Source organism: Macadamia integrifolia, chromosome 11, assembly GCF_013358625.1.
Source record: "Macadamia integrifolia cultivar HAES 741 chromosome 11, SCU_Mint_v3, whole genome shotgun sequence".
In the NCBI taxonomy this organism is placed as follows: domain Eukaryota; kingdom Viridiplantae; phylum Streptophyta; class Magnoliopsida; order Proteales; family Proteaceae; genus Macadamia; species Macadamia integrifolia.
Window position 1 is genome coordinate 1,499,898 of NC_056567.1, and position 20,626 is coordinate 1,520,523.

Sequence of the window (20,626 nt, forward strand, 5' to 3'; positions counted from 1 at the left end):
ATCAGAAATCGTTTGATCTTGTAATTGGTACTTTTATTGGATCATCTATTCTCAAAGGATAAAGAAACAACTTTGTCCTTGTTTGTTTAAGCCAACAGTTAGATATAGTTCTAATATGAACTGATGTTCACTCTTATCACTGGTACTTTTATTGGATCATTTACTCCTCCCTCTCTTATATTATTAGTGGAAGAACAAAATATTATCTTATTGAGGGTGAAGATGTCTTATACATGTTTTATTTATATTATGTGCATTACACTAGTCGTTTTCATGAATTTTAAGCTAATCTGGGAAATATCGATGTTTTCTTCGATGTTATATTTATGGTTCGTGATATTCGGTTCCTTCACAAGACACTTATTTGTGAGTTTTAACACCCACTATAATTCAAAATGTTACAAGTGCATTGTTTTAAGTAACGTTTTTTTGAATTTATATATCCTATGTGTACTTGTGATAAAGTGTAATTTTATTGGAAATTCATCGAAATAAAATAGATATATCGTACTTGAATGATTTAAATGAGCTAATTTAAAGTTTTAGTGACTTATTGGTATGAAGCATATGAAATTGTTTACACTTGCTATAGATCTAAGCTCACATTACCTTTATTTGTTGAGGTCTTATTGTTGTTTTAGCCTACAAGTTATTTGGTTCATGTGCCGTTCTTAGTTAATGAATTTTTTGACTTACAGAAATTATAGGGTTTTATTATGATTGACCTTAAAGTCTGTGAGCTAATGTTTGTATTAGCATGTTGCCATTATAGGAAAGTACCATATTTAGATTTTTTTATTTAATTATGTTAATGGTTGGAAGTGTAAAACTGTCATACTAAGAATGTACTCACTTTGATAACTACTAAATTATGGTGTTATCATATTGACTATTAGGGTTTACAATGGATTGCTTTTGTGGGCTTATGTTGAATTTTTTTTAATTAAATACTGAAATAGTTCATCTTGTTGTTTGCACCCAAATCTAAACCCACGGGCATTTGGTAGCAATCCAAGTCTATAGGTCTTCATAATTTCAGTGATTATGCTTCCACTTAGTAGGCTAGTTACTGAGATTGTGAAATTATTATTGATTATTTGGGATGGGTTACAGTCAAGGAGACCATATGGTGAATGATGTGCTCTTGCCATCACAAATGAGTCTTCGTTTGCTCGATTTCTCTTGATAGTGTGAGGTGACGTTTTGGGCTTCATAGCTTTGGAGGTTCTTGTCTTGCCACCATAGGAGACTGAATCTTTAGAGTGGTGTTGTTTTGAGCGTCTCGCCTTGCATGTGAAAGATTCTACTTGTTGGGGATCTTGCCACCACAGGTGTGACCCCAATGACGTCGAATCTTTCCTCAGTTTACGTTTTCCTATAGTTATTAAAAATAATACTGGGATAAATCTAATTAATAGCCCAATTAGTCAGGTTTAATTATATTGTTGGGGTGTTAATGTGCTTTCTGTTCTTGCATATTATATATTTTGATAAATATCTATGGTTATATTTTACAGCTTTGACTTCCCAACTATTTTCTATTAAAATTTTGAATGACTCCAATTTTAAGGAATGAAACTAATCCTTTAATGTTTCTCTGGCTATTATGATAATGGATTTTAATCTTAGAATTGATGGGCCTCTCAAGCCAGTGATTGTTAATTTTGTTCAAACTAAGGTTCTTGATTCCAAATGTCTTCCAAGAGGATGTGACTGATAAGTGACTTATCAGTTCTTTTGATACATTTTATTAGTGGGAGCTTTGCTCAACATGGTTAATTGCATCTGGGTTTTAGCTTTATTATATTTATGATGCATTATTATTGTTCTCAAGAATATACATGCATCTTTATTATGGACAACTGATTATGTATATATACTTGTTTTTTTTTTTTTTTTTTTGCCTCCTTCAGAAAATTGAGGATATATGTGGTGTATTTACCTCATTCAGTATTCGAGGTTCCAGTCAATACACACACATTCAGGCACTAGTAACGCCTCGATTGATCGAGGTCTAGTGAGAGTGTTTTGAGATATTCGGACCTAGTCCCAATGAGCTTCTTCGATTAAAGCTTGAGTGTCTAGGAGAAGCTTGTAGTTATGAGACTTTTGGTATCTGTCTCATAAGGCTCATTTGGTTTCCGAGCCTGAACCAATTTGGAAATAGGCATGATGATCACTATTGTATGTTATTTCTATACCACACTTTCATACTGTTTAGCCCAAGTCGGTGAGGTTATGAGAACTTTGACGTGTTTGGTCCCATGTTACTTTAGATGTGATGATCAATATAGTTGGGTGTTTGTAATTCTCATTCGGACCAAGGCATTTGATTTAATGTGCACTCCATTCAACACTATTTTGTTTGTGGCCACATTCAATTTATCTAAACCGGAGAGTCATTTTAAATAAGTTTTAAAATCTAAAACTTGTGACATATGCTGCCCAAGTGGGAGATTGTAAGATTTCCAATTAGATGGGCTAGCATTATTTTCAAAATCAGTTTAATGGTGTTGACTATAGATGGAGTAAGCACAAAGAATCCAATAATGGTAAGTGATCTCTATGGAGATATTGGATTTTATTAGCACACCTTAATGGTATGAAATATATATTACTATGTGTGGACCTAAAGTATTGTTTTCTTAATGGGAAGGAAACCCTAATTTCTTTGCAGTATTGGTCCCTACCCTCACCCCTACATATAGTTATCATTGACCCATTAAGTGAGGCCAATGATCTAAAACAAAAGGGAAAGAGGGTAGATCAGACCAACATTGATCGTGTTGTACAAGGAGCATACGAGAAGAGGTTTGATAAGTTGTTATTCTTCAGCCATGGATTCAGGTATGCCTAAAACATGTCTTTGTAGTGTTTATCGCGCATGCTCATCAATCTCCATGAATCGTTTTCGCATTTATTTTCTACCATGATATTCACGTAGATCCCACCTCGGCCGACTTTGCCGGAATTTTGGGCACCGGAATCGACCCTCCAGTGTTCTCTGGGAGCAATTCTCCCTTGTGGACATTGATTTTCCCATGAGTGTTGTGACCATCCCCAAACTAAGTTGACTTTCCTATCCGAAGTGAGTCCGCCCTACATCTAAGGGTTGCAATAAAAAAAGAAACACAAGTAAAAACTATAGAAGTGGTTTTTGGACATTCAGCCCTCTTTTCTTGTGATTAACCTAAGAAATAGTGAACTAGTGACTAATAATACCCAAGGTGTGTTTTTAAAATTTACCTTAGCAGTATATCGCCTCCTTTGTGACAGGTGCAAGAAGGGTTCGTAGACCTACGACCAAGATTCACCAACTAGTTTTTCACCAAGCAACAACATAGTGTGCACACCTCAATAAGTAAATAATGTGAAAAAACTAAAGAACATTCAGAAAATTAGAGTGTGGATCATATTCTTGTATAAGAATCATTCTTGTGTGGTCTAATCCACACAGATAGAATCCATCACAAGGTTTTTCTTTGAATGGATTTCATCTGTATGGATCAATTCCATACGAAAATGGTTCTCGTTTGAGGACCTGATCCGTTCTCAAAAAATTAGGGAGTGCATGTCTAAAAAGTAGACATTAATGGGGGATAGCTATGCATATGTGGCAATATTGGTTATTGTATGTAACTTTTTGTGGTAGTAATTAAATATTTAGCAATGCTATTTATTGCTACTAAATTTAACTGTTTGTTATCTAAACCTAGTAAAGGCAGTAAATTTTGTATTGGTTATTACTCCTTGGTAACAACCAAGGGAATGGAATCCCAGGGGCAGGTTTGAAAATACCCACATAGGGTGAATTTTTTCACTCCTAGCTCTGATATTCCATTCCCTTGGCTGGTACCAGGTAGCTGCAACCCAAGCAACAACCAAGTTTCTTTCGAACGTCCACTAAATAATATTTTTTTCTTCTTAAAGTACTCCTGAGTCCCGCTGCCACTTCCTTCTCATGCCACCACCTTTGCCAGTAGAACCCACCCTAGCCCCCTCTTCCTACCCCAGAGGAAGAAACATGCTTTTACCCGTAGTAAAAAAATCCACTGCTAAAGGGAGGAATGGTTTCAACATTTAGAGATGGTAAAATTACCACTGTTGTGGGCTACCTATAGTGGAGGTAAAAATAATTGTTGAATATCTTTTTAGCAGTGGTTTTTTGGAGTTACAGTACGTGCAACCATGTGTGCGGTAGCCAGCAGCCTTGTGCGCGATATTGCAGCCATGCAAGCACCCATGTGGGCAATAGTGCAGCCATGTGCGCAGCAGTGGAGCCATGCCCGCAGCCATATGTGCCGTAGCTTGCAGGCTTGTGTGTGGCACTGCAACCATGCCTATAGTCCTGCACGCGGTAGAACAACCATGTGCGCGGTAGCCTGAAACCATGTGCACGGCACTGCACAATGACAAATACGGTTCCTAAAGCCTTTATTTCTTGTATTGAGTGTGTGTGTGTGTGTGTGTGAGAGAGAGAGAGAGAGAGAGAGAGAGAGAGAGAGAGAGAGAGGGTATGCCAATCACATCTTCTTCTTCTTCTTTTTTTTTTTCTTTAGTATGCTTCTATTGCCAATCATAGCACTTTCAAAAATTCCCGGCTAGCCCTAGCCTACCTTGAGCCCGAGAAGGACCTAGGCTAAGTGTTTCAGCCTATAGGGTGGGCTTGGGTTAAGCCTTGGGCTCAGCCCAGCCTGACCCTATATATATATCATATGACTATAACATGTAAAATGTATAATTTTTTTAAATGTCTCCATTCACTATCAACACCTTTTATAATCACACTACTCACCTGTATCTTTACTTTTTTCTTTTTTAAATATGTTGTTTGCTTTCAAAATTTGAGAATGAACAGATTAATAATCTCTCTCATCCAAATAATAATAAACAAGGGCTACCATGGTCAATTAGGGCAAACCAGGTTCAACCCAATTAGGATCAATAAAGGCCAAGTTGGGTTATGTTGAACCGATAGAGCAAGAGGCTTGGGTTGAATTAAGAGACCTTAGGGTTAGGTTGGGTTTTAAGAAATTGGCCCAACCCATTCCATCATTGACACACCTAGCCAATCACATTAATAAGGAAAATTGTGTCAATTATATCAATAAGGGTCCGTTTGTTTAGAGGGGTTTTGGTGGGGTGGGATAGTTGTACGGACTATTCCACCGTTTAAACTGTTTGTTTAATCGGGGTGCGATTATGGGGAAACATGGTGTTATTTCCTGTCGGCCTATGTGGACGTCATTTTCTCCCACCCCAGCCCTCACCAAAGTCCCACCAAATTGGTAGGACTTTGATGGGGACTTTTGGCAAATCTACATCGTCCCACTACTGTAGCAACCTTCATCGTGTCGTTCCCCAACCGAGGTCCTCCATTGTCCCACCATCATTGCTGCGGTACGAAGCCGTAAATTGAACTCAGATCATATCCAGCTAAGGTCCTCCATCATCCCACCACCGATATGGGGTACGAAGCCGCAAACCAAACTCCGTTTAGAATGATGAGCAGCAGAGACGTTGGTGATGTAGATTTCAGTGATGTGAGCTTGCCAATCAAAACATTCTTGAGGTGCAAGTGTATCACAGAGGTGGCTCCACCTTATCTCCACACCTGATGTCATACCTAATTACCGGCACAACTCCCACCACCATGGCAGAACTTGAACTCAAACTCTGATCATCTCCCAATCACCACTGCTGGGGTATGAAGCTACAAATCGAACTCCGATCATCTCCTAGCCAAGGTCATCCATTGTCCCACCATTGCAACCGAACGAATCCACGAAGGAGTTTCCTCTGCCACACGTCCTTGATCATCCTCATCTACCCTCTAATAATCCTGATCGAGCCCCTATTGCTCATTTGCTACCCCCAATCGACTCTAAAATCAAAATTTATGAAACCCTAAACTCCGATCATCTACAACCAAACAAAGGAAAGCAATCGGCTCTGAACTCAGAAATTAACAGGCCCTGAAAACCGATCATCCCTAGCCCATGGCTCTGAAACTCCTATGCAAACCGAACTCTAATCATATCCGTCATGCTCTTTCCCTCTCTCTTTCCTTCTCCCCATCTCTCTCCCCCAAACCAAACGCTGTTGGGGTGGGACTTTCTCACTTTACCATATCTTTACTTCCCCTGTCCTTCATCCCACTAACATGTGGGTCCCATACTGATAACATTCCCACCCCCAACTCCCCTCTAAACAAATGGGCCCTAAAGGTTTTATGAAAAAACCTATTAATCATGACAGATGATAAAAGTTTTATGAAGAATGCCTACAAATTCCATGATGAAGATGATGTTTGCATGCCCAAAATCTCATGTTAAAGAAATATATGGAACTCACAATTTCCTTAGGCCCCATTTTTTTAGAGGGGAGTTTAGGGTGGGACTCTCTGCCACATGGGTTCCATGTATTAATGGGGTGAGCAATCGGAGTGGAAAAGGGAAGGAGGGTTACTGTAGCATCCCACCCCAGCTCAACTTGTTTGCTTGGGTGGGAGGAGGGAGAAGCAGATAAATCAACAATGGGGATGAGACAATCAAAGAGCCTCTAGGTTTTCCCAACCCATCGAAGAGCTGGAGGTGGTAACAGAGGCTCTGCTTTCATCGACGGAGGAGGAGATGGATTCGCTGGAAGATTCCTCTTTTCTGAAAAATCACTCTATGAAAAATAGGCCAAGTGGGATGATGCTGACGAAAATGGAGAGTGGTTGGAGTGGAGAGATAGATGGATAAGATGGCAATCAAAAATCACAGCTCAAGTTTTGGATATCCAAGATCGTGCCCAAATTTTGTAAAACTTGGGATTTTTTTGGAAATCCCAGATAGAAATTGATACGCTCAAATTAGCCAACCAATGGAGCAGGAACACGTGGCATCCAAGGGAGGGACACGTGGTGCCCAACCGAGAGATACCCACTACGACTATGACTCCAGAGATCAGAAGAAGGAGGAGACTTGAGTCCCCCTCAATTGATAGAGGCGCGCGAGGACTCTGACTATGGGAGGAGGAGATACCCGAATAGGGAATATTCCTCATGAAGATAGGAAGACGTATTCTAGTAGGACTTAGAAAGAGGTAATCTTATAAGAAGGAACCCTAAACGACAGAACAGGTAAGTCAATATGCTCTCACCATTACTCCTGTGAAAACACTGTTCTGCGGGTCTCTAACTTGGGAGTCGGAGGACTAATCCCGGAGCCACCTCTGGGCCTCTGCCTTATGTGCTTGTGTAGGAGATCAGCGATCAGCCTCATATAGATTCTCGGCAATAATAGAAATAACCAAAAAAATAACGGCAAGGCCTCCATGGATTCTCGTTCTCTCTCTCCTTTTCCATTTTCGGCTAAGATCTCGCCTCAAAACGACTAATACAAGTACCGAAATCGGCCATTTGCTTGAGGAATCATTTCACTAGGAGCAAATGTCCGAAGTTGTTTCCATGCAATCGCTGCAACAAAGAGACCTTCTCTATTGTGGCTGAGCTCAAGAGCCATCAGAAGCACTGCGGAAGTTGAAGTAGAGGTGCTCGTGTTGGAGCTTCCCGAGGAAGGACAAGTTGTTTGGCCATATGGCACTCGAAGTTTGTCTCTGAAATTGCTTTTGAAATTACTCTCTCAACTCTCCGACAGCTCTGTTGAGGTTGTCTTTGTTGCTGAATAGGGCTCAGGTTTTAGATTTTCTTATGATCGGGCAACAACGATGGAAATCTCAGAGAGAGACGGAGGAAGGGGAGTCGGAAGGGAAGCAAGAGAGAGAAAGTGTTACCTTTCATCCATTCCTCTAAAATTCTGCCTCCATCTTGAGGTAGCAACTGGTTTCTCTCCAAGGCCCGGACCCTCAAGATATTAAAAAAAAAAATAAAAAATAAAAAATAAAAACATAATTACATAAAAAAAAAAGAGAAATATTGTTATTTGGTGGACCCCCCCTCTCTCTCTCTCTCTCCACCCTTTGTGTTACTTTTTCAAAATGTCGATCTGTTTTAACATAATAACATTGAAAAATTCTCTAATGTATTAGAGAAAAAAAATTTGTTTTCATCCTCCTTTTTTTTTTTATTTATTATTATTATTTTTTTTTAATAAGGATGTTTTTGACATTTTTAATATGTATTCACTCATTGGAAGAGTAATTTGGGTTTAAGGGTACCCGAGAAAAAAAAATTGTGTTAAGTACTAACAGAATGTGAGATCTTATAAGTTTTCTTGCCTTGATTACTACTCTATTTGCTCACTTGTGAAATATTTTGATGGATAATCACTACAAAAATATAAACAGAAATATATGTCACAAACACATAGTAAGACTTGCATAATCTTATAACATTCGCGTAATGCACTTGTAGTTTCTTCCATGTTCAGAATTTTTTTCCCTTTTGTTATGGACACTGTTCATCACCTGAAGTATCTATCCTTTTTTTTTTTGTTTGAATTATGAAGATATGAAGGGAAGTTACTACAAGAAATTGTTAGAACAGTTTCAAGTACATTGAACAAGAGACTCTTGCGTGTTCCTAACAAGTTAGTTGGAATCCAATCTCACATCGAAGAAATGTTGAGGCTATTAGATATTAAATCTGGCAACAGAAAAGTTGTGGGGATCCACGGCCTTGGTGGCATTGGAAAGACAACAATCGCAAGGGTTGTCTACAATAAAGTCCTTAGTCAATTTGAAGGATGTACATTTATTGAAAATGTTCGAGAGAATGCTGAAAAATACGGGATTCACTATTTGCAAAACCAACTTATCAAAGATATCCTGAAAGAAGAAAATCCAGATATTACTGATGTGGATGTTGGAATTAAAGTGATCCAGCAAAAATTCTGCAAAAAAAAAGTTCTTGTTGTCCTTGATGATGTAAATCAAGATATTCAAGCAAAGTCTTTGATTGGGGACCGTGAATGGTTTGGTATCGGAAGTAAGATCATTATCACAACCATAAATAAGGATATTTTAATTGCTCAAAAAACAGATGTGATTTATGAACCCAACGTAATGACTATGGATGATTCTCTCAAACTTTTTAGTCATTATGCATTCAGAAGGGACCGTCCTCAAGAAGAGTATTTGGATCTCTCAGAGGCTATAACAAAAACCACTAAAGGACTTCCCTTGACTCTTCAAGTCGTAGGTTCATCTTTATTTAAAAAGGAAAAATCAGTATGGAAAGGCATGTTGAAGAAGTTGAAAACTATCCCCAATAACGATGTTATGAGAAGCTTGAAAATAAGTTACGATGGATTAGAAGATGCTCACCAACAAATGTTTCTGGATACTGCTTGTTTTTTTATCGGAATGGATAAAGATATTGCATATCATATATGGGAAGGATGTGGTTTTTCTCCTCAAGTAGGGCTTGATGTTCTTTGTGTAAAGTCTTTGGTAACGATTACTGAAGATGGTAAGCTAAGGATGCATGATATGCTTCAAGATCTTGGAAGAGACATTGTTCATCAAGAGAGCATAAAAAATCCAGGGGAGCGTAGTCGAATATGGTCTCAAGAAGAAATATCGGAAGTACTGGTTAAACATATGGTAAGTATTGCATATACATTTCTTATTTTTGTTAGGAATTTGTGAATTAGATTTTTGATGGCTTTTATTTAGATAATCATAATAGTATTAGTTTGGTATTTAATTAAGGTCAGTCCATTTTGTAGGGAACAAGTAATTGTGAAGGACTCACTACTGACTTCAGCCGACTCATTATTGACTTCAGTAGTCGATCAAAGAGCCAATGTTTGATGAGCGAAGCGTTTGCTGCAATGACTGAACTAAGATTACTGAAAGTCGATTATGCACAATTTTCTGGGAGCTTCACTAATTCTTTTTCAAAACTGAGATGGCTTAGTTGGAGAGGATGCCCTGACCAATATGCGCTAACAAATTTTTGTCCACAAAAACTGGCTGTTCTTGATCTATCATATAGTGAGATCACAGATAATTGGATAATTTGGAACTGCATCAAGGTCTTAACAAAACTCTCACTTTTTTTTTTAATTTGTCTACGAAAAAGCCCTTCAAATTTTCTTCTGGTTAGTCATTCTTAAGCTAATTAAATAAATTACCATTTTGCAGATGGCAATAAATTTAAAAGTTCTAAGTCTCCCATCTTGTCATCAACTATCTAGTATTCCAGATGTTTCAGCAAATCAACTGTTGGAGGTATTAATTCTAAAAGACTGTGAAAAGTTGGTTCAGATAGACACATCCATTGGTTATCTCAGGAACTTAATCACATTAGATATGAGTGGCTGCTGGAGATTAGAGCATCTCCCAATTGAAATTTGTCAGTTGACTTCTCTTGAGACACTCAATTTACGGAGATGCAACAATCTAGATAAGCTACCAGATGATTTGGCTTGCATGACCTCCTTGACAACACTTGATGTTAGTCAATGCAGTAAACTTAAATTGCTTCCAAATCTCCCTTCTACTTTAAAATCTTTTCATGCTTCTGATTGCGTATCATTTATATCAATCCCAATGCTTTCAAGCTTAGAAAATCTAGAGAAATTGCACCTTCGAGGATGCAAGAAACTTGTAGACATCTCAGGTCTTCCCTCAGGTTTGACCAACCTTGATTTTAGTAATTGCATTTCAATTCGAGACATCTCAAGTCTTCCTTCAAGTTTGACCAGCCTTGATGTTCGTTTCTGCACTTCAATTCGAGACTTCTCAGGTCTTCCCTCAAGTTTGACCAGCCTTGATGTTAGCCACTCTTATATCAGAGACATCTCAGGTCTTCCCTCAGGTTTGACCAAGCTTGTTATGAGTCACTGCGCGTCAATTCGAGACATCTCAGGACTTCCCTCACGTTTGACCAGTCTTGACGTTAGTCATTGTTCAATTCAAGACATCTCAGGTCTTCCCTCAAGTTTGACCAATCTTGATGTTAGTCACTCTTACATTCGAGACATCTCAGGTCTTCCCTCAGGTTTGACAAACCTTAATGTTAGTCATTGCTCTTTCATTCGAGACATTTCAGGTCTTCCATCAAGTTTGACCAGTCTTGACATTAGTTATTGTTCAATTCAAGACATCTCAACTTTTCCCCCGAGTTTGACCAGCCTTGATGCTAGGAACTGCTCTTCAATTCGATACATGTCAGGTCTTCCCTCAAGTTTGACCAACCTTGATGTTAGCCACTGCTCTTCAATTCAAGACATCTCAGGTCTTCTCTCAAGTTTGACTTACCTACATGCTGAGCATTGCATTTCACTGGTAAAACTATCAAGTGCATCAAGAGGGTTCAGAAATTTAAAGACATTATGTCTTGATAGTTGTAGGAGCCTAGAAGAAATTGAAGGTGCCAACGAGAAATTGGACTCTCTAGTGGTCTTCAACATTGATTGGTGCGGATCATTAAAAAAATTACCAAAACTGAGGGGCTCGAAAAATCTAATGACTTTAAAGCTGGAATGGAATGACACCATATCCGATTTTGAAGGCGAGGGGATGGACTCACTAGAGGTGTTGGAGATAAAGAATTGCAGATCATTAAGAAAAATACCAAATCTGCAAGATTCAAAAAGGCTGAGGAAGCTACAAATAAAAAATTGTCGGGATTTATCTGAGATTGAGCGCCTTGAAGACTATGAATCCTTAGAAAAATTATCAATTCATGGGGCCGGATCATTAAAAACATTACCAGATATCTCAACCTTGAAGAACCTAAGCTATTTAGGAATCAGTGGGTGTTACTCGATGGAAAGATTACCGGATCTTTCAAACTTAAAGAAGTTGTGGCAATTAGAGATTGAAAATTGTGGAAGGCTATCTGAGATTCCAGGCATTGACAAATTGGAGTCCTTGCGAATATTGAAAATAGCACAATGCAAATCCATTCAACGACTTCAAAATCTCTCGAACTTAAGACATTTAAAGGAGCTAAAAGCTAATGACTGCGAGAAGCTAACTGAGATTCAAGCTGATAGTGGATTGGAATCTTTGGAACTCTTGGATGCTAGGGGGTGTATATCATTGGAAAAATTACCAGATCTGACCAACTCACAGAATTTGTTGGAACTAAATGGTGTACCATGGCAACCACAGACCTCTACCGATAACAGGTAGAACTCTTAATTGATGTTGGCTGACCAAAATTTCAAACAAATTATCATATCGTTCTACATGACAATTTTATTCAAGGTACTCTCTTTCTCTCTCTCTCAAATGAATCTAATTTTTTTGCTTTGAGTCTGTTTTTTCTGTATGTGCTCATTTTTCCATGTGAAAGTAGTCAAATAGGGTGAAAACTTTGTGAGCATGTAAACCAAAGCGCTAATTTTGTCAACCCCAAGTCCATGTTAATATGTCAATTATCAATTGAAATGGAATTTGCCAACTGACAATTTAAGCATTAAATTAAGAGAATGCTTCGATATACATATAAGGGTATATCATTATTAAATTATTATATTTGGGTTTGAAATTTTAAATGTGGTCAATCCAAACCATTCCCTATAATATCTGAAGCTGATAATTGCCAAATCACCTTTCACTTGGCAAATTAGCCATGCTTGTCCCGAAAACTCTCAAAAGTGTTTGTCCATTACTTTGCCTTAATATGGTAAAAGTACTAATAAGCATACTTCTCATTTTGGTAGGACTTCTTAGCCATCTACATTTTCCCAAGATGTTTTCCTTCTATTTCAAAAATTTGAGACAAAAAAGTCTCAAAATTAGGTACACCAATGCCATATCTTCTTGTTCTGTTTTTACCCATATCAGCAAAAGCTTACACTTTTTAGAGAACAAAAGGTTCTTACATGTGGGAATTGTTTTTCCCCATATGTACATTTGCGATTTAAGTGGAGACTGTGGTGGTGGGTTTCTATGCAAATCTCCCCGAGGATTAGTTGAGGTGTGCGTAAATTAGCCTGGACATCTTGGTTAACAAAACATGTGGGAATTTTTTTCAACACATTTAATTTTTTGCAATGATTTGGTAGACTAAATGTTGCATGTCTAATAAATACCGTGGATATGCTATATGTCAGATTTGGTGGTCTACTCAACTGAACTGTACTGTCGACAACCATATATAGAGCTTATTCCCCAGTTCTTTCATTTTCGAATAGTCTTATCTTGTCGTACAAGTTTTCGTAGTATTATAATGATAATTCGCGATGTTTTACAAGATACCTTTTTTTTTTTCTGTGAAATTTTGGGATTTACAGTCGTTTACTTTTCTGCTTTTAATTCTATACATTCTTCTTCATTAATCTTCTTTAAAAAAAAAAAAAAAAAACCTAGTCTACGCAGTTTACCTTATGTTCATACGGATGTTCTTCAATAAAATCCCCATTTAATTATAGATAAACCTTTCAGGCTCCGTTTGTTTCCAACTTTTTAGTTACTAAAAAAAAAAAAAGTATTAAACTATTATCAATGTAAAATAGTATTTTCAACCACTATCCCTAACTGCTACTCTGCAAGCTTTCTGTCTCTTGGTCTTCCAAGATCTAATATTGACATGGTGTGTTAAACTATACTTTTTTTTTTTTTTGGTAGAAGTGTGTTAAACTATACTTGATACTGGTTTGAGTGATGCTCTTCTGTCCCTTGTTGGAATGTTTCCTTTTCATTCACCCCTCTCCCATCATCTAAAAAAGTGGGGAGGGAGAGTAAAATAACAAGGCTGAGCAGTTGTTTCTTAATCATTAAATGATTGGGGATCAACTTTGGCAGCATTAGACACACTTGATCCAGCTTGGGCTCAAGTCTCTTTCTAAGTGTTTTTTTATTTCCCTCTCAAAGCAGTTTATGATATGTTTTGCAGTTGGGTTTTGTTCCAAGGTTGGTACTCTATGTTGTCCTTGGAGTTGGCTTGCAATTTGCATCAAGGTATTCACCAAGGACATCAATGTTCTTCACCTCACAAGCACAGGCATGGAATCTCAACTGACCCAACACATTCTTTTTCCGTACTTGATTCAACTCATTTGTGACACCTTGATTTGGCCATAATAACTATATATGTGCCAATAGTAGAGCTATTACTATACTGACCATTCAGATAACAGAATTTTAATGGCAGTGGGACTATTAAAATTATTTTACCTTCTTCAATCATCAACAAAGAAAGCAGTCAAAATATTGAAATTCATTGCTGAATACTTATATCGCAGTTGCTCGGGAGCCCTAGAAGAAAGGTTCACAAAGCAATGGGGGGACGAATTCATCAGCAGCAGATTGAGGGTAGCCTTCTTTGTTGTCGGACCTGTATGTATACGAGGTTCTGTTCTACCCACAATCCTTTGCTTCTTTCTTATATAAGAAATGATTAAAAAGAAAAGAGAGAGAGAGAGAGAGAGAGAGAGAGAGAGAGAGAGAGAGAGAGAGAGAGAGAGAAAGAGAGTCCTGATTTTTAGCCATAATCTCTCGTAGTGGTGAGATCTAATACTGGTTTTCAGTTTTAGTCTGATCTGAATCTACCCTAGAAGCTAAGGTTTTTGAATGTATCTGTTTGTTCGTTGCAATCATCAAGACTAGCTTGATTATTGTTTAGGGTAGTTGTCAACCTCCAAGCACCATTCCCCTCAAAAAAAAAAAAAAAAAAAAAAAAAAAAAAACTTTTTATGTTCCTAATTAGAAAATCAAACCCTGATTTCAAATTTTGAAGGTTCATATCTTGTTAATCTCATGATTACAGGGCATTTTGTATCTACGATGGCCAGCGGTTCATTTTTTGCTTCCATGTTTATTGTTAATTTGCTCCATCAATTCTTTAGCCACTGGGTCTGGGTCTTTCAATAGGAATCTTATAGTTTAGAAGATTTAGAGGCAAAAACAATGAGCATGTAGATGAGTCTGTAACATGTGGGACTCAAATCCTCTAAGGTGTGTGGTGAGTGATAAGCAGCAGTGAGGATTCAATGGTTCAGAGGGTGCCGGCATGCATCTCAAACGTTGGATTTTCATTGTTGCTCACTGCCTCCCCGCAGAGGATTTTTGTGCGTAACATGTGAAGAAAGGTTGCACACAACTTGCGTTGGTGTACGATGCCTTGTGTTCCGTCACAATTTAATCCAGGGTGTACTGATGCATTCGCCTCGATAGAACAAAAAGGTGGTCCCACATAGCGGGGGTGTACTCAAATTTTTTATTTGATGGTAGTTTTGTACTTTCCAGATTAGGGTTTTTAGCTATACATTTGTAGCGATGTTTTCTTTCTCTATAATGCAAGCAATACTGAGAGGTGTGAGGACGAGCACTGTAACCCTATTCTCCATTGATAGTCAAGCAGAACCTCATCTCACCGAGGATGTAGGCAATCTTGCCGAACCTCCTAAACTTGTGTGCATTGTTTGTTCTTGTTTTTCCATTATCCTTTGCATTGTTTTGGGGTTGCGTTTCTACAACTTGTGCTCCTATTTCCCCCCCCCCCCCCACCCCCACCCCCACCCCCACCCACGTTGTTGTATTGGTAATTTACATATTATGAAAGAATGCATGAAACTCAATAGTTGCAAATTTAACGATATTTTTGAATTTAGAGCTGTAGGTAAACTGAGATGTGCACAATCAAAACTATCACGTGCAACTGTTGGAGTGACAACACCAGAAGATACGAAGTATATCTGGTTGGCGGGTTTCCTATTCATATTTTACAAGAGCGGAACCAGAGAAGATACGAAGGTAATTTCTAAGCTAGATTATGTTTTTTTCTCAACCGTGACTTACAAGAAGCTAGTATCTTGATGGCCTCCAAATCAGTTGATGACCTGTTAATTTCAAAGTATCTTGGTGCAGTAATCCATCTTTTCCCTCCACAAAGAATTATAGAAGTTCATTGGTGTAAGCCTGAATCGGGATGGACCAAGCTTAATATTGATGGTTGTTCTCTAGGGAATTCGGGCATTGCTTGTGCAGGTGGGATTTTCAGAAATTCAGCGGATTCCTCCCAATGTTGTTTCTCAAATTTCTTAGGAGTTCAAACTAATTTCTTTGATGAATTCTCTGCTTTCTTCATTAGGTTACAAATAGAGAGGGAGAGTGATATTCAAAACGTAGGGATTGAAACGGGTTCCCATGCAATTGTTATTTGTATCTCGAATCTATCTATCACATGGAGATTTCTTCAACAATGGGATCACCATGCTGAGTTTCTTTCTTCCTTCTCTTGGAAGATATCACATTGCTTTAGGGAAGTAAATTCAGCTTCTGATTTGCTAGCAAAGAAATAAGTAGAAAATCAAGTCTCAGTTAACTAACCGCGGCACCTCCTATTTATTAGTCATGAAATCAGTTGGGATGCCCAGGATAGGCACCACTTTCATTTTGATGATTGATGGATTATTTTAGGAAGTTTGCCTATTAGTTTCTTTCTAAGATTTTATGGCCATGCCAAAGGTGGATCCTTAGCTAGATGGCTATGCCAAAAGTGAAGTCTCAAGATCTATTCTCTGTAATTTTTTTTCATCTGGGTATGCCTAGACGTTATCCATGTACATTCATTTTTTTTTTTAATATATTATTTTTCTGATTTTTAAAAGAAGAAAAAAAAAAGTAAAAAAAAAAAAGAGAGAGTTATAATACCATAATTGAGTAAAAAAAATTGCATCTGGAAAATTGTGGAATCCTGCTTTGATCTTTTGACATTGACATGGTGACAATACCATAATTAAGTAAAAAATTACATTTGGAAAATTGTGAAAGCCTGCTATGATATTTTGACATTGGCATGGTATGTTGCTGAATAAGTGAGCTCTAAGCTAAGTATTGGATGTCTCCTTACTCTTAACAGAGTTTTATTTTCAATGTTCCACTAATATATCACGCAGCTCTTGCCTTAGTTCTTTCTTGGAAAGAGTGTTCCAGCCCAGATTTTGGTAGTATGATATCTTAAACTCTCTTTCGATCTTAATTTGTTTCAAGCTGATCCAAAGGCTGCATCGGTCCATCGTCAGTTCTTGCTATTTTGGACCTCTACTTTTTTATGTTATTGTAAAAATCAATAAATACGAAAATAAACAAACATATATCCGCACAACACACTGATGTGATGTGCTTCGTCTTCAGGTGAAGAAGAAAATGTATTACTATGTAAAAGAGAAATTATAATGAAACAATATTCGAAAAAACTCACTTTGAAACCCTAGCTCACAATGTTTGGAACCCAATAAATAAATGTCATACATAAATGAAAATACATAGTCTTATTGATAAACCGAGTTTCATGGACATACATATCCAACACAAAAAACCTTCAAATTACAAATGCTTACTCAACAAGGCAATAGTACATTATGTACTCCTGTAAATCGTGGTCGATTCATCTAGGGGTTAAATCAGGGCAAAAAAAATAACGATATATAAGTGCGAATAGGGTTGGGAATCAAGGTGTTGTTAATCACACGACTGGGCTTGTGGGCTCTTGGGCCTGGGGCTATTACTCTTAACAGGGTATAATATCTAAAGACTCCATTGTTAATGAATTTCTTGACTATGCCAAGTAATTAATATATATTAGCCTTTTATTTTGTGGGTGTGGATGAGATAACTAAGAAGATAAATTACGTTAGATTCCATCTAAAGAAGGATTCATTGAGGATGGATTGGATGGCTTCCGTTCTTGATCGTGTCTATCATTTATAATAAGAAACGTATCGGTATCCGCAAAGGCCGAAACTGTAATGCGTGGAAAATTAACTTTTAGTTTTGATGAGTATTGATCCTCAATTTGAATTACTTTATAGACACCGGACAAAGTGAATGGATCAGGTTCATGTACGAGAATGTTTTCATACGTCCGTGGTTCATGGATTTAGAATCTATTAAATGAAAAGGGAGAAAATTGATTCTAAATCCACAGATCAGGAACGTTCTCGTACATTCTTGTACGTGAACCTGATTTGCTCTCCTGAACAAAAGGTCCTTGTTTATCTCTTAATTACGAATTCCAGCAATAAAAAACAAGAGATCCTAGTTACATCTAATTGGTAGCATCCCTATCATATATGTTCCATAAATCATCTATCAAGTCACCATTGAATGACCGGTTGCTTTCAGCTAGGTTGTTGTGTGACATCCACCTATACAAGCGTTATCAAATTCATGGATGGATCAATTGCCAATGGGGTTAGTAGCATAGTGGAAGAAAGCTCTTGTCTTATCATTGCTCGAATTGGTTGATTGTGGATTTGAGATGGCACACTCTACTATTACTCATTGGTTATGTGGAATCACTGTTTTTTGTATTAGGGCTTCGGCATGAGGCCTATGATGCTATCATGGAACACCAAGAATGTTTTCTCTGTTTCCCACTCTCTGCAACTTCCCAAGGATCCAATTAGAGACATTGTTTCCTAAGCGGGCATTGGTCCCTGAGCGAGAACTTAATCATTTAGAAACCATTAGATGGATGGCATGAGTTAGATATGTAAAAGGATCGGATATAGGTTGAATCTGAATCAGATGTGATCGGATCTCAAAATATTTTCTTATTGAACAGATACAGATGCAAATCAAACTCGAATTTTTCAACCATCAGTTTCAGAATGGAGATGTCATCTGAATTCTTTAATACTGATTTTGGGCGAAGAATCTGTGAATATCCAGGTGATCGAGAGATGCAGTTTCCAAAATGGTACATCATCATCCACGTGAGAGAATGAGTCTTAATATTTCTGAAACCAACTTAACAAACACTTAAAGGAGATCAACTTTAGCTCATGTGGCTGCTTTTTCCTATTTTTTCTCTGGGTGACTTTGATAATCTTATTGCATGAAAATGATTTTTTTTTTCTATTTTTCATTGAAATAAATTTAATAAATAGTCAAAAGAAAAAGCCTCTTCTATCCCATCACTAAATAAATTTGGAACTTCATCCATAGCATTTGCATTAGATAGGATAAAGTATAAGGGAGAGCCATTTCGGATCACATATAAGCATAATAAGTACTGAACAAAAAATCATATTATCCATAAGACCAGGTTAAAGTCATAAATTAGATACCCGTCTTCACAAGCGCTCTCCCTTTCTACCTGGAAATTGGTGTGAACCAAATGGGTTGAAAATGAGGGGAATGCAAATAATCTTAGACAAAACTTGTAATGCTACCATCTTCGAAGTGAAACTCACACAACTTGCATTCTGATTTATACTTTTTGAGACATTTAAGTCCAGAGTAGTAGAAATATATGGAGTTTCTTCTAAATCCAGTGTAGTCAAGTACTGACTTGAATATCTTGAACATACAATCATGTAGGTTAAAAAATGAATGACAACTTAAAACCACCAACAACTCTCCAAGACAGTCCAGTAAATGAAAACGAATCAACCGGTCATGTTCCTCTTTTGCTGGAGGAGCAATGTTACAACTTGTTCCTTTTGGAGGAGGGCCAAACTCTACAAACATAAGATCGAATTGGCAAGTAATAACAGACACTTTCCCATCGTAGAAAATAATGTCTTCAAACCCGAATTGCTTATTTTCAATGGCAGTCCACTTCTCATCTCTTGGTCTACAGAAAGCTAAACAGCCCGGACTATATATGAGCGGACGCATCGCCAGTCATCTGTCACCACAAAGGATCCAATATTATTATCATCCAAATTGGAATCTTTACTGCTAGCAGTAGCAGGAGGCGACAACCATATAGCCCTGCAAGTGTGTTTGAGAGCAGGAAGAGTAGCTATAGGTGGAAGGCCAATTAGTTCCCTAGTCAAGGGATTCAAAAGGAAATGGTGTCTACTTTTATTCATACACTGCATTATCAACTATGGATTTCCGGTGGCAATTCTAACATGAAAAGTTTGCCATGGAAGACTGAAAACCCATGGGATTTCGTTCTTGGAAGAAAGGGTAATCCATAGAGAGGGCCTGCAGACTGCACTAAAGCGATGGAATTGCTTAGAATCAACATCATGATATCCTTTGGAAGTGCATCCATAATAATCTGGCATCATTAGTTGGATAGATAGCAATGCAGTCATCAAGGAAAGCCATGCTAATTACCACATAAATCATTAGAGTAAGTATACAGGTACAAAATATAGACGTTCTGTTTAGTGAAAAAAAAAAAAAGTGTAGGGTAGGTATTGGTTGTCTACATTTTCAAAAGAGTTTGGGCCAGGTCCTCATACCGAAAAATGGTTCTGATACAATGTCTGATACACACTTGGAATGCACTCAATCTCTCATCCTATTGTAAGAAAAAAGAAAGAGAGATTGAGTGGATTCCAAGTGTGGATAAACCACAGTATGAAAATGATTCTCGTGCGATGATCTGATCCGGACTCCTCTAGGCAACAAGGTTATAAATAATCACGGATACGACAATGACAAGTTAGTCTTGCAGAGTGTATTGCCAACGGTGCACTGCATAGTTATTAATTCATATAGTAATAAATGACAATCAGAAAGAAAGAAACCTTAACAGATGCAACTAGTAAACCAACAAAATGCACACAAAAAGGACATATTGATAAAAGAAGAAGAAGGTTTGAGTACCTGTAGCGATTGATCTTCTTCAATAGTATTCTACCCACTAGGGATGTTTCCTCGCTCTAAATTGTCTTTTATTTTTCTAATAATAAGAAAAAAAAGAAACGAATAAGAAAATCAAACATATGGTTTCTGGATCTCTACCATCAACAGAAAA

The 20,626-nt window shown here is 37.6% G+C and overlaps 1 protein-coding gene and 2 long non-coding RNA genes across 4 annotated transcripts; 2 read left to right on the forward strand and 1 right to left on the reverse strand.

Annotated features, from left to right (window-relative positions):
- Nucleotides 1–8,459: 8,459 nt before the first annotated feature.
- LOC122092788 (disease resistance protein RUN1-like) lies at nucleotides 8,460–13,889 on the forward strand. The gene is made up of 4 exons (XM_042663084.1): nucleotides 8,460–9,549; nucleotides 9,675–9,983; nucleotides 10,093–12,165; nucleotides 13,799–13,889. Exons 1-3 carry the CDS (start codon nucleotides 8,566–8,568, stop codon nucleotides 12,088–12,090), a joined length of 3,291 nt encoding a protein of 1,096 aa, XP_042519018.1. The 5' UTR covers nucleotides 8,460–8,565; the 3' UTR covers nucleotides 12,091–12,165; nucleotides 13,799–13,889.
- Nucleotides 13,890–14,017: 128 nt separating this feature from the next.
- LOC122093261 lies at nucleotides 14,018–16,506 on the forward strand. 2 transcript variants are annotated; one of them, XR_006144397.1, is made up of 4 exons: nucleotides 14,018–14,254; nucleotides 15,516–15,657; nucleotides 15,772–15,891; nucleotides 15,995–16,506. It is a non-coding gene; the product is annotated as an uncharacterized LOC122093261 (long non-coding RNA). The 2 variants fall into 2 exon arrangements; XR_006144398.1 differs by having other exon boundaries at nucleotides 15,524–15,657.
- A 2,580-nt stretch (nucleotides 16,507–19,086) lies between these two features.
- LOC122093272 lies at nucleotides 19,087–20,626 on the reverse strand. Its single transcript, XR_006144402.1, has 2 exons — nucleotides 20,476–20,626; nucleotides 19,087–19,540 (listed from the first exon to the last, which is right to left on the reverse strand). It is a non-coding gene; the product is annotated as an uncharacterized LOC122093272 (long non-coding RNA).